General features: G+C 60.2%; 1 protein-coding gene across 1 annotated transcript in view; it reads left to right on the top strand.

Moving 5' to 3' along the window:
* The window catches only part of SND1 (staphylococcal nuclease and tudor domain containing 1), a 67,159-nt gene that overhangs the window by 27,936 nt on the left and 23,637 nt on the right, over nucleotides 1-15,586 (top strand). The window contains exons 13-15 of the mRNA XM_039325327.1: nucleotides 563-673; nucleotides 1,951-2,023; nucleotides 4,567-4,708. Coding sequence (XP_039181261.1) covers nucleotides 563-673; nucleotides 1,951-2,023; nucleotides 4,567-4,708 — 326 coding nt within the window. The remainder of the gene's footprint in view (nucleotides 1-562; nucleotides 674-1,950; nucleotides 2,024-4,566; nucleotides 4,709-15,586) is intronic.

The following is a 15,586-nucleotide window of genomic DNA, read 5'->3' as shown; positions in this document are numbered from 1 at the left end:
GGCAGGGGAGGGGGTGGCCGGAACTGCCCCTCTGGCACCCCCTGCCCTTCACCTGGCCCAAGCAACAGAGGAACTTCCTTGCCACTTAGAAGCTGCTGGACAAAGGCAAAGCCACCAGGGGCACTGGCCAGGAGTTGGGCCCCACCTGCCTCGACTGCGGGTGGCTGAGAGAGGCACAGTCCAAAGGCAGCCTCCCCTGGCCTGCTGGCTTTGGGCCTGGTTTCAAAGACCCCCGTGAAGCCTGCTTGAAAAAGGAGGGAAACAGCTGGAAGGGGGGACCTAGCCCCTTTGCGGAGGAATCCATCCTTGCCTTGGGCCCCCTGGCAGTCTGCCCCTGCTCTGGCCCACAGCCCCAGAGGGGGGAGCGGACGCTTTGGAGGCCCTGTGAGCCCTGCCCTCCTGGGGACAGGCCGAAGGGGCAATGGGCCTTGGCTTCTCTCCCGGGCCGCAGCCTTGCCTCTGGAGCACCCCTTGGGGTGGAAAGGAGGGCCTCAACTGCCCACCCAGAGAGGAGACTCCCGCCTGCCTTTCCTGGCTAACTGCTGATCTTGGTCCCTTGCAGCAACATTGCCGAAGCGCTGGTCAGCAAGGGGCTGGCCACTGTCATTCGCTACCGCCAGGACGATGACCAGCGCTCCTCCCACTACGATGAGCTGCTGGCAGCCGAGGCCCGGTGAGCTGTGGGAGGGGGTCGGGGGGGGGGCTCCTGCCATGGGCCAGGCTGGTATCGGGAGGGAGTGGGCATCCTCACCAGGTACCCAGGTCAGAGGGCAAGGAGGGGAGGCTCCTTGGTGCTTGGGGGCCCAGGAGAGCCCAGGACCGGCACAGAGGTGGTGGGGAAAGGTGGCCAATAGGGTAGAGTTGGGGGTCAAGGGAGAGAGGGGGCAAAGGGCACCCCAGCAGTTCCCTCCCCCCCAGAAATTGGAACCGTGCAGGGGACTTCAAAGATTTGATAGGAACCTCCCCCCCCATCCTTTGGGAAGAAACAAGCCAGGAGAGGAAGCCCGCCAGCCCCTCCTCTGCCCTGAACAATGAGTTAGGCAGAGGTTCACTGAGGGGGGGGAGCACAGTCCCAGAATGGGGGGCTGCACTGAGCCTGCTGGGCCTTTTCTGGGGCTGCTCAGGGTCAGCTCACGAGGCCCCAAAGCCCTCCTGCTCCCCTCCGCTTGGGAGGGGCCTGCAAAGGGAACCTTGCTGGTCATTCGGCACCCGGGAGAGCAGAGCAGAGGCAGTGGGGGGGGGAGAGCCGCCTCTTTCTCCAAGGCCCGTTTCTGCAGGGGAACGAGGGGGGCCTCTGAACGCCTGCAAGCAGTCCTCAAGAGAGGCAGCCTTTGCCGCAGCTGCTCTGCAGTGAAGAGGCCTGGGGTCTCCGGGGCCTTGGGGAGGGGGCTGCTGGGAACACACGGGACGGAGGGGGCTGGGGTCCCGCATAGAATGCCTCCCACCTTCCAGGGTCGCAGTAGTCTTGGGGGGGGGGTGTCCCCGGCCTTCTCAGACGCTTCAGCGATGTGCCCAGAGGAGGGGGCAGTGTCCTGCCAGGGTTGGGGACAGGCTGACCTCTGGGTCCTGGAGACAGGCAGGGTCTTCTCGGACTTAGTGAGTGGGGTGTCCCAGGGGTGCCTCCCGCCCCCTGCCCCCTTCTCCAAAGCAGAGGTGGTGCTTTGGGTTCTTGGGGCTTGCTGTCCCCGCCTGCCTCCAGAGCTTCCTGCCAGGCAGCCCCCCCCGGAAGTCAGTGCCTCTTCAGATGCCCCCGGCTGATGCTTTCTGCCCATCACGCAACCTGGGCCCTTTTGTGCCCCCAGAGGGTGGAGCCCCTGGCACCAAGGCTGCAGAGTGCCAGAAGCCCCAGAGCCCCCCCCCACTAAGAGGGAAGGGAGGGGCTCTGGGTCAGAGAGCAGGCAGGTGCTGTGGAATTCCTGGATGCTGCTGACCCTCCCTTGTCCCCAACAGGGCAGTCAAGAACGGTAAAGGCCTGCACAGCAAGAAGGAGGTCCCAATCCACCGAGTGGCCGACATCTCCGGGGTAAGCAGCATTCTTGGGGGCCCGGCTGATTGGTGTGGGGTCCAGGGCTGCTCTGGGGCTGCTCCTCCTCCTTTTCCTCCACTGTCCACCCTGGCAGGAAGCAGCTACCCTCCCTGCTCCGGAAGAGCTGGCAGGCTTATGCCAGTTGCCCCCTTGGTGCCCGTGGCTCGGCCCCTGGCAGAGGACAGGAAGCCGTTGCCTTCTTGGCCTGGCGGAGATCTTGTGGTCAGTGGGAGCAGCAGCCTCCGGGCTCTTTCTGGCCGGACTCTGGCCAGTACCTGGGATGCTGGTGTGGCAGGCAGGCAGTGGTCTCAGCAGGCTCTGGCTGTCCTCGCCTTCCTTCCTTCCTCGCTTGCTCCAGCACTCGCTCCCTGGCCCTTCGTGGCAGAACCAGCTGCTGATTCGGCTCTCTTTCCTGCTCTTCCCCAGCACAAGTTGCTACAGCCAATCTCAACAAAGAGCGATTTTGGTCTGCCCAGGGATTTCCTGGCCCAGACTACCCCGTGGGGCTCTTGCCAGGAGTTTGGGGCCTGAGACCCCCTTTGATTTCCTCTTCTGTCCAGCAAGGGAGACCCAGGAACCTAACCCTAACCCTTGCGGCTGAGCAAGGTGGCCAGGCGGGGAGGCATCCACCACATGAGGCTGCTACTTCTTTGGTTCCAGAGGGGTCGGCTGGCCTGGGGACACCGTTCCTCTGAGCCTCTCAGCTGGCCCCAGCCGCCTTCCTGGGAGAGAGGTCGGGCTGGGACAGTGGGAAGGATCGCTGCTCTCCTGCTCCTGCTTCCGAAGGCCCAGGGGGTCCAGCTTCCCTTCCCCAGGGAGGAGAGACTGGACCTTCCTGTCCCAGGCACAATGGACACACGATCCAGAGCGGGGAGGGCCCCTGCGCACAGCCCTGATTGGGCCTGGGACTGTCCTGGCAGGCAGATGGCCGCTGCCAAGGTCCAATTGACCAATTTCCCGCAGGAGAGCCTGGTCTCGGCTAGGCCGGGGGCTTCCAGCCGGGCTGCTTCCACATTGACCCCTCCAGAACGCAGGGTTGACCAAACAGCCCCCCCCCACGCCTGCCTGCTTATTGCAGTGGGGCAGTGGGCCTGGGCCAATGGGAGGAGAGCAGCGGCTGAGGGGCTGATGAGCTCCCCGAAAGCCCGCTGTCCTGCCCCCCCTCCCCAAAGGGAAGGCGGGGGAGGCTTGCCTGCCTTGCGTGTCCTCTCCTTCCCCGGAAGGTGGGCAGTCACCCCAGAGTCAGTGGCTAAATAATTCAACTCCAAATGCCTGCTCAAGCTCTCCGTTTTAAGGCCCAGCCTCCCTTGAGGGCTGGCACAGAGTGAAGGGGAGGCCCGCAGAGCCCCCTCCTCCTGCCGAGACCTCGCCTCATTTTGCATAACTGGCAGCCGCTCACATAATGTGGAGTTATGATTCCATTTTCCTTCGTTCGGTCCATGCGTAATTTCCTTTCTATTTGCAGGTAATTAAGATGGGGAGGGCTCCAAAGAGGAGCAAGCCTTTTGCTCCTGCCTGGGCTGGGGAGGGAGAGAGGGAAGGGCTGCTCCTGCCCCCCCCCCAGAAGCCGGCTGCCAAAGGAGGGCCTGTGCCCTGCCATTCACCCCCCCAGGCCCTCCAAGGCAGCCCCTGTCCTGGCGCGAGAGCCCCTTGACCTCAGCTGCCCAGCTCTGGCTCCCGCCCAAGAGGCCTGTCTGGGAAAGGGCCCCCGGGGAGCCTCGGTGTCCCGCACCCGAATGGCCACCCAGGCAGGGGCCGGATGGGCTTTCCTCCGGAGAGAAGTGGGTGGGGCAACCCCGGGAAGCAGCAGTGTGTTGTGCCCCTCCCCCCTCCCCCAGCAAGGGTTGTCCCTAAAGCTTCCTGCTGGGTTTGTGTGTGTTATCCCTGACCTCCGTGGCCCGGCCCCCACGCCTGCAGCCTCCCTCCTGCTCTACCTCCCGGAGACTACGGTTGGTCCAGAATGCAGCCGTGTGAGTGATAGTGGGTGCTCCTCGATACACCCACGTTACACCTATCCTCCGTGAGCTGCACTGGTTGCCTATTGGTCTCCGGGTCCAATTCAAGGTGTTGGTCATTACCTTTAAAGCCCTATATGGCTCAGGGCCAGGCTATTTGCGAGACCGCCTACTATCCCACAGGCTGGGCCTCCTTCAGGCCCCGTCGGCCAAGCAATGCCATTTGGCGGGGCCGCGGAGGAGGGCCTTCTCTGTGATGGCGCCCACGCTTTGGAATCAGCTCCCCCCGGAGATTAGGACCGCTCCCACCCTGTTGGTCTTCTGTAAGCTACTTAAGACCTGGCTTTTCCGGCAGGCCTGGGGTTTATAAAACCTAACCCCTGGATGATTGTCTTTGCATTGTTTGTTTTGTTACGTTTTATGTGTTTTTTATTGTTAGCTGCCCAGAGTCCTTCGGGAGTGGGGCGGCTTATAAATTTTAAAAATAAAATAAAATAAATAAATAAAATCGAAGGCCCAGCACCAGCCCCCCCCCAGGGCCAGGCGGCCCCGAGCCCCCCTTCACCGGCCTCTCCTCCCCCCCAGGACACCCAGAAGGCCAAGCAGTTCCTGCCCTTCCTGCAGCGGGCCGGCCGCTCGGAGGCCGTGGTGGAGTACGTCTTCAGCGGATCCCGCCTGAAGCTCTACCTGCCCAAGGAGACCTGCCTGATCACTTTCCTGCTGGCCGGTGAGCAAGCGAGCGGGGGAGGGGAGGCGGGGAGGCACCTTCTGGGGGGGCAGGTGGGGGCTCCGGCTGGGGAAGTGCTGAAGAGGAGATGGTCAGGGGAGCGGCCGGTCTGGAGAGGCTTGGCAGGAGCATCCAGAAGGCCACCGGGGCAGCTCTGTCTGGCAGGGGCTGAACGATGGGATGCCAGGTGGGCCCTCCGTGGGGCACCCGCTTGCCTGAGCTGATAAGGGTGCCCCACACCACCCCCGGTACCTCGGAGAGCTTGGACCCGCATTGAAGCCCTGGTGCGGATGCACCTGGAGCCTCCCATCCCCCCACCCAGGCCCCTGGGCCACGTTGCGTGTGCGGCCGACCTTCCAGACAGGACGTAAGATTAATAATGCAGCGGCCTGAAGGGAGCCTGGTCTCCCAGCCATCGCCCGCCATAGCCTGGCCTGCTCTGCCTCCCCGAAGGCTCTGCGGATGGCTGGTCTCTGCTTTGAGTAATGGGGGGGGAACCTCCTCCTCTGGGAGTAAGATGGGGGGATTTCTTTTGCTATGTCTGAGGCCTTGCCAGGGGCCGGCAGGGCAAGCCCCAGGGACAAAAGCCTTCTGTGCATGCTCTAAGGCCGACTCCGAGTCTGTTTTGAAGCACACGGGCCCTGCAACCCCCCGCTGGGAGTCCCCCGAGGAGAAGCTGCCCGTCTTTTGGTCCTGCGGCCCTCGTGGGCCCCACAGACGTTCCCAGGCCACGAAAAATAACGGTCCTGGGTCATCTTAGCCCACCGCCCACCATTCAACTTCACGAAGAGCAGTTTTCAACAGCCCCCAGCCCGAATGCACAGATCAGCAGCTCCCTCATCCCCGAATGGCTGCCAAAGGGACCCCTTTCCTAAATGCTGCTGTGGTTTCTGGGGACAGCTGGTTCCACTGGGAGGGAGCTTTGGCAGAGGATGCTTGCTTCTGCACCTCCCCCGTCCCCCATCTCTTATCTGGTGGGGGACCTCAGCACAGCTGGGTTGAGCAGACCGTCTCAGAAGTTCTCGCTTGCCCCACGTGGTGCCCCCCCCCCGCCTGAGCAGCTCCAGAGAGTGATGGGTTTTATGATAAGGTTGGGATGTTCCCTCTGCTAAATGGAGCCTGTTCCCCACCCCTCTCTGGCAGTTCATCCCAGGTAGGGCAGGGGTCACGCCCCCAGGAGGTGGAGCTGACCTCAAGGGCCACGCCCCCTTCCCCCTCTTCCCAGATAACCTCTCAGGATGTCACCCTGGTCTTCTCTTTGGGTTCCCCCTAGTTTGGGTGCTCCCCTTCCTCCGGTGGAGGCCCCGAGGCAGAGGAGGAGCAGGGAAGGCTGTGCCTGGGACCCACAAGGGGAGGAAGCCTATGTGGTGTTCCTGCACGGCCACCAGCAGCCACCGCCCCAGGCCCACAAGGGACCCTTCGCGAAGACAGGAGATCCGCTCTCAAAAGAGTCGGGTTCTCCTACAGAACTGCCTCGCCCTTCAGCCCACGGATTATACGCCCCAGGCCCTTTCACTCACACACACACACACACACACACACACACACACACGCCTTGTGGTGGGGATCATTACCCGGTGCTGCTGCTCTGCCCGGGTCTCCTGGTCTCCTCCGAGTCCAGAGCTGGAGCTTCTTTGGCTTGTTGACTCATCCAGCCCTGATCAAAGCAGCTTGGCCAGAAGAGCAAAGGCTTCCGACATCGGGCCTGAAGGTGCTCTGTAGCCATTTGCAGTTAGTTATCGGAAGGAAGGAAGGAAGGAAGGAAGGAAGGAAGGAAGGAAGGAAGGAAGGAAGGAAGGAAGGAAGGAAGATGAGTGGCCACACAGAAACTGCTCTCAGCACCTGGATTTCATAGCTGGTGACGCCCTTCTTTCCCGGGGGTGAAGGAATTGAGAAATGACCTTGAGAGGCGGGAGGGAAGGAAGGAAGGAAGGGAGGAAGGAAGGACGGAAGGAAGCATTAACAACGGAGGGGTTGTGAGAAGGTGGAGTCCCTCCAAATAACCAAATGCCTTGACTGAGTGATTGATCCGATCCTAAAGGCCGGCCAGGCTGGGGCAGCCCGGATTCCGCCAACACCTCTGAGACCCCCTGAGACCCCCGGGAGCCTCTCGGAGCCTCTCCTGGCCCCTTCTTGCCCAGATAGAGTGTGTGTGGGGGGGTGTTATTTGGTGTCTCTATCCCAGGACCGAGCTGGGGTTTCTCTTTCCCGCCTGGTTCCTTCCTTCCTTCCTTCCCTCCCTCCCTCCCTCCCTGGCCGGGGTGGTCTCTCCGCTCCTCCTGTACCCTTGAATGCCCCCCCTCGCCTGGCAGCAGAAACTCCCTCCCTGTGCAGCTCTCTTTGCAAGGCTGGGGGGGGGGTCCGGGCCCCTCAGAGGGACGGGGAGGGGCTTCCTCTCCTGCAGACTCACCGGAGAGGAGGAGAGGCAGGGAGGCCATGCGGCCCTAAGCAGCCAGAGGGCAGCAGGAAGGAAGTCTGGGCAAATGCTGACCTGGCAGGTGGTAGCCTTCGTTCCTGGGTTCATGATGTCTCTTGGCCTCTTCCTGGGGGGGGGGCAGAGTCTGCACCCAGGGCCTTTGTGTGGGGGGTGCATTGTGCAGCCCCGGCAGCCGGTCGGAGAGCCTGAAGCTTCCTCCTCCTGAGTGAGGACTTCCCCGGCCCACGGGGGTCCCTCCGCCAGTTGCCATTTCATGCTGTGGCTGCTTTCCAGAATCCCCTCCCAGATCCTGGGGCTCCCTCCCTGGACCGGCCTTGGCTGGCCCCCGACCCTGCCTGCTGCTGGGGCTGATGGTTGGGCAAGCCCAGATCGCAAGCAGAGGTGGGGGGTCAGGGCCCGGCCCCAGGCCCCTTCCGCCTGGTTGAAGAACCCAGCATCTGAGTTGCAGTGGGGTGGGAAGGGGCTCCTTGCCAGCCATCCCATATGTTTGGGGGCATGCCCCTGCCAGTCCCCCACACTGGCCCACCTGCTTCCTCTCCGCCCATCTGCAGGAGTGGTGCGCAGGGTCTCTGATGGGGCCTCTTGGCCAGGGTGGGACTGATCCTGGTCCTTGGATCTGGCCAACCTCTCCTCCCACGCAGCCTCTCCCACCCCCCAACGCAGGAGCTTCTCCCATGGGGCTTCGTTGTGTCCTTCGTTCCCCTCCGGGCATTGGGGTGATGCCATCTCCTCCTCTCCTGGCGCCCGCCACTTCCCCTTGGCAAAGGCTGGCACAGAGGCCAGATGGAGGCAACGGGGGAGGCGCCTCGGCTGTGCACAGGACCGGGCAGCCCACGGGCTCCCTTGTGCCGCCTGGGCGTGATACGGCGATGCCGCGACTTTACAATCTTATTTATAATTAACTAATCCTAAAGTCAACTGCACAAGACAAGAAAATGAGAGTCTTCGTTGCAGAGCCTCTGATATTTAAAAATGTTAACGTGCTAAAACTCCCACTCCTGTTGGGTGGGTGGGTGGGGGATGCCTCACGGGGGCAGGTGCCACACGTGGAGGAAACGCTCACGTGGGGCGGACTGAGTGGAGGAGCCCCTGTGAGCCTGCGGGGGGTCCCGGGAGGGGAGGCTGCTTGCTTGGCGTAATGGGGTTCCTGGCCCACCCGTTCTTTAATTGAATTGCACAATTAGAGGGAATGCGAGGATGTATGAATTGGGTTTACCTCTGTAATTGAATTCCAGTTCTATGGGATTCTGGAAAGGACCCCTCCCCCCACCCCGCTGCCATCATCCTGAATCCTTCCCTTTCTGGGGGTGGGGTGGGGGGGAGGAATGCTGGGGAGGGCATGGCAGCACCCTGCGAGTCGCAGAGGTCAGAGCCCCAGTGAGGGGAGACAGGGCGGTCTTCCTGTTGCTTCTGCCCCGCTGGCTCAGCCGTCCAGGGGCCCAGCAGCCGACGTCCTCGCTCTGCCCCCGAGGGGCCAGCCAGGAGGCTCCTTGTGAGCTGAGCCAAGCCAGCCTTTGCGGCCCCTGGTTTGGCGGGGCGGGGAGAGCAGGCTGGGCTGTGGGCTTTGATCTCTGAGCCTCAGTTCCAGGGTGCTCTTGCTGGGGCTTTGCTTGGCCCCTCCTCGGACTGAGATTGGACAGCCGTCCGTCTGAAATGGCCCACGGCTCCCTGCTTGAGCAGCGGGCTAGACTAGAAGGCCTCCAAGCTCCCTTCCACCTCTTTTTCTGGTATTCTGCTCTTGCCCGGCTTTGGCAGCTCCAGGGGGCATCAAGGGGCCCTGATGGAGGTGGGCTGCCCCCTGGGCCTGTGGCAGCCCTCCCTCCCTCCCTCCCTCCCTCCCTCCCTCCCTCCCAGGGCCAATAGGCTCTCCAGAGTGAGGGTTGAGGAGGGATAAGCGGTTAAGTATAACTTTCCGGTGTGGATCTGTCATCAGGATAGCCAGGTTGCTTCTGCTGCAGCTTTTGTGAAGCGGAGCTAATTTTGGACACGGAGACGTTCTGGGGGGGGGGCGCACAACAACCTGGAAGAGAAGGCCGCCTCAGCCCTCTGGGGAGCTTTATTTAGGCTCTGTTGCTACAGGAACCGGTTGGGGAGGGGGCTGCTCTGCTTCAGAACCCCAGCCTCCCTCTTTCCTTAGGCGTATAATTTGCCCCCCCTTTCCTCACTGGGGGGGCATGAGACAGGGTGAGATTGGGCTGCCCACTCCTGGTTTGGGATGCTGCCGTTTGCTCTGTGGGTGGGCCTGGGGGGCTTTCCTGGGCCTTCTGGGCGTCGTTCCGAGCCAAGGGCACCAGGGACAGGCAGAAACTCAAGGACAGCACCTCCTGGGGGGGGGCAGGGTGTGCGAGGAGACCCGGCGTCTTCATGCCACAGCCCGGAGCCTGGGTGGAGGCCAGGTACGGCCGCCCCCAAAGAGGAGGGCCGCTGCCGTTGCCAGACTGGGGTGGGCTTTGCAAGCCACTCGCACGGGAGAACGCCTGGCCCAGCTTTTGGGGTGCCTCGGTGCTGGGGCACTGGAGGCCGTTCTGGGCAGGAGGAGGGATTCACCCAGCGAGATCTTGGGGCGGAGTTGGTGAGGCACATGGCAAAACACGAGTCAGGGCTGTGGCGCAACCGCAGCAGAGGCTTAGGCGATTTTAACCCTACTATAGTTTCCAAATTGGGGCGAGTAATTGTGCTGTTTTGTTCGACTTGGATCAGACGGTGTTTGGAGCACCGTTCTGGGCCTTGCGCTTTTAGGAATTCTGAGAAAGTGGAAAAGGTTCACAGGACGACATAGGTAGTCCTCGAGTTATGACCGATTATTTAATGACCAGAGTTACAGACCGAGTACTTTATGGCCCGTGAAGCATTTTTGGCTGTTATAAAATGTCGCCCCCCCTCCCCCCCCAGTCACACAACTGCATTTCAGGCAAGCGGAGTGGACCATGGGTTGCAGTCTCTTGCGGGTTGTGTGACTGATTTCCCCACTGTTTTGCTCTTACAAAAAGCCCCCATTCAGGATAATCACTTAATGACTGCCATAAAAATAGTTGAAAAAAATTGGATCCCCTCTGCCCTGCTAATTGTGGTCGCAAATGGAGGGGCACCTGCAGGCAGGGCAGGAGCAGCAGCCTCGTCCCATGGGGGAGGGAGCTGGGCCGGAGGGGAGTCCCTATCCCCCACTCCCACAGACAGGCCGACTGGGCTGGAGGGAGACCCTCCAGAGCCGGAGCAGCTTCACCACCCAACCCCCGCCTGGGGGGGGTGTCCCCTTGCCTGGATGCACATCAGCTGACATCCGGGGTGGGGGGAATGTTACCCTTAGGGGGAGCAGTGATGGCACCCGCCCACCCTCGGAGGACCCACCTGGACTGGTGCCATGCTGGACCTCTTGCCCTCGTCCTCTCCTGCGCGCCTGGCTGTCGTTGGGCATGGGGTGTCCTTGCGGGGTGCCCTTGCTGGGCCCGGCAGATGCTCCCCTTCCCTTCCCCTGCAGGGTAGCCGAGCCAGCATGTTGGAAGCCATGGCCCAAACCCCGGGCAGGGCCATGGGCATCTTCCGGACCTCTTGGTTGTGGGGCCGCCTCCTTCCCTCCCTCTGGAGAAGGCGTCCGGGCCCGTCCGTTGCTTCTCTTTCAGCCTCCAAAGACATTCCATTTTTAGACTTTGATGCTCCCCAATAGGGCCGGTGGCTTCCATGGGCCATTCTGCTGCCCCTCCCATTGCCCCAGATACCCCAACATGCCCCTCCCCCACCGTCCGACCGTGCAGGGGCCCCCCTTCCCTGGCAAGTGGGCCTCAGCCCGAGGAGGAGGAGGAGAAGGATGCCTCCGGCTGGCTGTTTTCCAGACCGTCCTGGGAGGGGAGAGGATGGGCACGTGGTGGGCAAAGGCGAGCCTGCAGATCCAGCCCGGTTTGCCGTGCAGCTGCATGCTGTGGCTTTCTCTTGTGGCGCCTCCATTGCTGGGATGGCAACCGTGGGCCCTGGAGCGTCTCCCCTCGTGGGCTGCCATCTGCTCGTGATGCGGCTTGCCGGCACTTTGCCCCGAATCTTCTCGGTTCGGTTCCTTTAATTCGGTTCCTCTGCCGTGCTCTGCTGCAGGGATGGGATTTCTCACACTCTCCTCCATTCCGAGGCCCCTCAGACCTGCCCGCTTTCCCTGCTAGAACCGACTGCGCTGGGAACGGTCCTTCTCCACTCGTGTCCAGCTCTGAAACAGCTGAGGGGCGCACAGCGTGCCAAATCTGATTGCACCAAATGAGCAGAGTTTTTTTAACAGTCCCTTTTTTATGATCCCGGATCTGCAGTTTCCCCACCTCCCACTCTCTGCCTGCCTGTCAGCCGGGGGCCTCTTCTGCCCTGCCTGCCAAGCCTCGGCTTGCTGCGCTGGCTCTGGGCCCCTTGGGCTGCCCACCTGCTCCTGTTTTTCCGTGGCCTCCGTACTCTTCTGGGCCTCCCCAGCCCCTCTCTGCAGGGGAAAAGGGGCAGGGAGCCTCCCTCCCCACCTCCCTTCCCTTCTGCTCCTCTTCCGGCATGGCTGTCCACGTTTATGCCCCTTGTCTGTGCCCCTCGCCGGCTCTTCCCTCTGGCTGAGTCTGCTGACACAGAGATTTTGTCCCTCCCCCCCAGCAAGCATCCCAGGGAGCCCCCTCCTCACTCTCGAGGCAGGGGGCAGTGTGCCTGCTGGAGCTGGGGGGGGGGAATTGGTTTGCCCCAACAGACTCCGTGAAAGGGAGCTGCAGGAGATGAGAGGGTGAAGCTGCCCCCCCTCCCAGAGCTGCATGGGCTGCTCAATGCTCTCCAAGCCGAGGGAGGGAGGGAGGGGGGGTTGGTTCCTGTGGCCGGCAGTTTCCTTTCCTGCTGCCGCATCAGCACTTCCTCGCAGGGAGCAGCCGGAGTGAGCAAGCGAGCGGGGCGTGTGCTGCCTGGTGCCAGCTCGCAGGATGCAGAAGAGCCTTGTAGGCAAAAGGCAGCGGCTCTCTCCAGGGGGGTGAATCTGGCAGGGCCGGGTGCCGCGTTTCTGCTGCACCAGGCGCTTCGGAGAGGTTCGCTTTTTCGCTCCAGTTTTTCCTCTGGTCCAGAGAGCGGGGAGGAAGCAGAGCCAGGCTTCCTGGCTGGGGCAGCCCTTGGCCAAGGCCTGGTCTCCTCCAGAGCTGCTTTTCCCCTCCCCTCCTCCGAGCCCCCTCCTCCCTGCAGCTGGGCTTTGGACCGCTGCTGGACAGCCCCCTGGCCACTTTCGGCCGTTCTGGAGGCAGGCCTGGGTGACTTGGACCACATCCTGAAAAATGCCCTGGAGTCCGTGGAACTTCCCCCAAAGTAAGACGATAAAAGCTCAGTTGCAAATAACTGCAAGGAGAGGAGAAAATGGAACACAGTGGAGGAAACCAATTGAAATGTGCAGAGGACCCAAGCTGGATGGAATAGCCGACATTTCAGAAGGAAGGCTGGAGATTCAGAAGGACCGGAGAGAGAAACACAGGCAAGAAAAATCAAGGGCACAGGGAGAGAATAAATGGCTCAACAGCAGTCACTGTGAGAAGGAGCTCGGAGTCCTAGTGGAGAATCACTTAAATAGGAGCCGGGGGTGTACTGCAGCTGCCAAAAAAGCCAACACAGTGCTAGGCTGCATCAACAGAGGGATAGAATCACAGTCATGTGAAGTGTTAGTACCACTTTATAAGGCCTTGGTAAGGCCACGCTTGAATTATTGCATCCAGTTTGGTCACCACGATGTAAAAAAGATGTTGAGACTCTAGAAAGAGTACAGAGAAGAGCAACAAAGACCGGAGGCTGAAACATATAAGGAACGGCTGCTGGAATTGAGTATGTCTAGTTTAACGAAGAGAAGGACGAGGGGGGACATGAGAGCAGTTTTCCAATAGTTGAGGGGCTGCCACAAGGAATATAGGTCAACCTATTCTCCAAAGCAAGGTCCCCAGCCTTTTGGGCACCAGGGACCGGTTCCGTGAGAGAGGTATTTCCACGGACCGGAGAGTATGTGGTTTTGTGTGCTGCCTGCGTCCTGTGGATGGGGGTTTTCCTTGTTGTGCAGACCCGGTTGCTGGCATGCTGCGCAGCCCCACCGGAGGTTGGGGACCCCTCCTCCAAAGCACCAGAAGGCAGGAAAAAGAAGCCGTGGATGGACACTAATCAAGGAGAGAAGCAACCTAGAACTAAGGAGGAATTCCCTGACAGTGAGAACAATTAATCAGTGGAACGACTTCCCTTCAGCAGTTGTGGGTGCACCAACACTGGAAGTTTTTAAAGAAGAGACTGGACAGCCACTTGACCAGAATGGTGTAAAGACTCTACCTGAGTAGGGGGTTGGACTAGAAGACCTCCAGGGTCCCTTCCAACTCTGTTAATTGGAAGCTGGGTGAGAATGAGAGGGCAGGGAAAACCTGCAGACTCCGGCTTTTGTCATTCTTCCCAGCCATCGGAAGCCCTTCGGTTGTCATCTTTGCAATGGAGTAGCAGCCCGGTGCCTCTATATGCACATGTTTGTTTCTGTGTACTCTTGTGCACACACACTCACCTGTGGGGCACTGGACCAGAAGGGGTGTGTGGCTCCCACTCTAAGCCGCTGCCCCCCTGCCCCTCCATGCTGCCAGGTCCATCCGTGGCCTGGCTTCTCCTCCCGGCCACCCCAGCCACATGCAGCCCACGGTCAGGCCGCCTTTTTCTTTTGACACCTTTTTCAAAGTTTGGCTCCCTCGTGGAGTGACCCAGCCCCCTTGGCCTCCTCCCCCTGGGTGGAGGAGGATAAAAAGGGTTCCTGTAGGCAGGGAGGGACCTGGAACTCTGTGCGGGAGCTGGCAGGAGGGAGGAGTCGCCTCCTTGGGTGCCTGTTCCCCAGGGGAAGAAGGGCCGGAGGGGGAGGGGAGAGGCTGGCCCTTGGGACGGACAGAGCCCCCTTCCCCTTGGATGAGCGTCTGGGGGCAAGCGACTGGTGTCCCCAGGGGCCACAGGAAGCAGCTGGCAGTTTGGCTGAGCCCTCTCCTCTCCCACAAGGGGAGAAAAGGCACCCTGAGGCGGTTCTTAAAGATTGTAACATCCCTTGAAAGCAATCGGGACTGTTGGCAAGCTTTGGTGAAAAGCCGGTTTTCCTGGACTAAGTTGGTGTGATTGACCTTTCCTAATGGATGGCGAGAATGCTTTAGGTATAAAGTGTCCTAATTTCAGCCAAGCCTTTGGCCAGGTATCCTGTGGAATCCATGCCAGCTGTTTAAGTGTGCTTTGCCCAGCATGGCAAGCCTCAGGAGGGGTAAAAGAACCACAGTCTCGCTAAAGGGAGGTAGCGAATGCGGTGCTGTGGGGTTTAGCTCTGGATTCCCTACTTCTCAAGGCGTCGATTAATAACTTCATTAAGAGTCATTAAAAGGCAGAGGGGATTCTGATTAGATTTTAGATGACGCAGAGCCGACTGGCATATCTGCTCTCTCAGAAAACATGACCGTGACAGCGTGTTTAAACCGTGCAGGTTTTTAGCAAAGTCTAGCCAGCCAGTGTCCCGCGCCCGTTCTGCAAACTCGGGAGATTGGCTGCTCTTCCCGTTAGGTGGAATTATCCTCTGTCACATCCAGGCTCAGTGGAGCCAAAGCTCCTTAGAAGATGACAGGCGCCATCTCGCTCAGCATCTTCAAATGAAAGACTGCTTCCCAAAATTATATTAATATACATACATAGTAATTTGAAACCAAAACAGTTATACCAAGGGGAAATCAGGTGAGTTTTAAAAATCTTTGTGTTTCTTGTGTTGCCAACCTAGGGAATCCACTGTTCCAAACATTCTTTGAGGGTCCAGTGGATCCAAAATAATGTTTTCTGATGAATGGCTTAAAAGTGTCACTTCTTTTTAAAACCTAGACCTTTTGATTTTCCAAAATTGGATATTCCAGTTTTCCCTTCTTGAAACCAAACACGTAACTGGCCTTGCGCTTTTCAGTACTGTCCAAAATGGAACGCCTGGCTCCTCTTCGGTCACTTCCCCCCTTAAAGGAGCTGGAGCTGCAGGTGCCCTCAGGGGCAACCAGATGTTTTGAATCTGCTGGATGCCCTTTTGCACTAGTTGATAACAAGTTGAGCATGCAGTGTTTTTTGTAGATAAAAACCTTTTCATTTTTCTTGGTTGCCTCTGACTCTGTAGAAGCCAGAACTTTCGTCTCTGGGTCTGTGGCCCTCGCTGGGCACAGAGGGCCCTGGTCGTGGTGCACTCGGAGGAGATCCTTGGATGGGTGTCCTCCAGTGGGCCAGTCTGGCCAGAGGTCAGGCCTTTGGTCATACCTTCGCTGGGCCTGAGGCCGGCCCCCTCTGGATCGTCTGCTCTGCCCTTGGGGAGCACCAGGGGGATGGATGGTAGAGGCGGTGCAGCTGCCACAGCTGCTGGAGGGGGAAAGGAGTCTCGGGTCTGGTTCTGGTGTTCCTGCAGAATAAAATGGGGGGACCCAGGGAGTGGGTCA

Source organism: Crotalus tigris, unplaced genomic scaffold, assembly GCF_016545835.1.
Source record: "Crotalus tigris isolate CLP2741 ecotype Arizona unplaced genomic scaffold, ASM1654583v1 scf7180000024328.341495, whole genome shotgun sequence".
Classification (NCBI taxonomy): Eukaryota; Metazoa; Chordata; class Lepidosauria; order Squamata; family Viperidae; genus Crotalus; species Crotalus tigris.
This window is presented reverse-complemented; position numbering and strand designations above follow the sequence as displayed.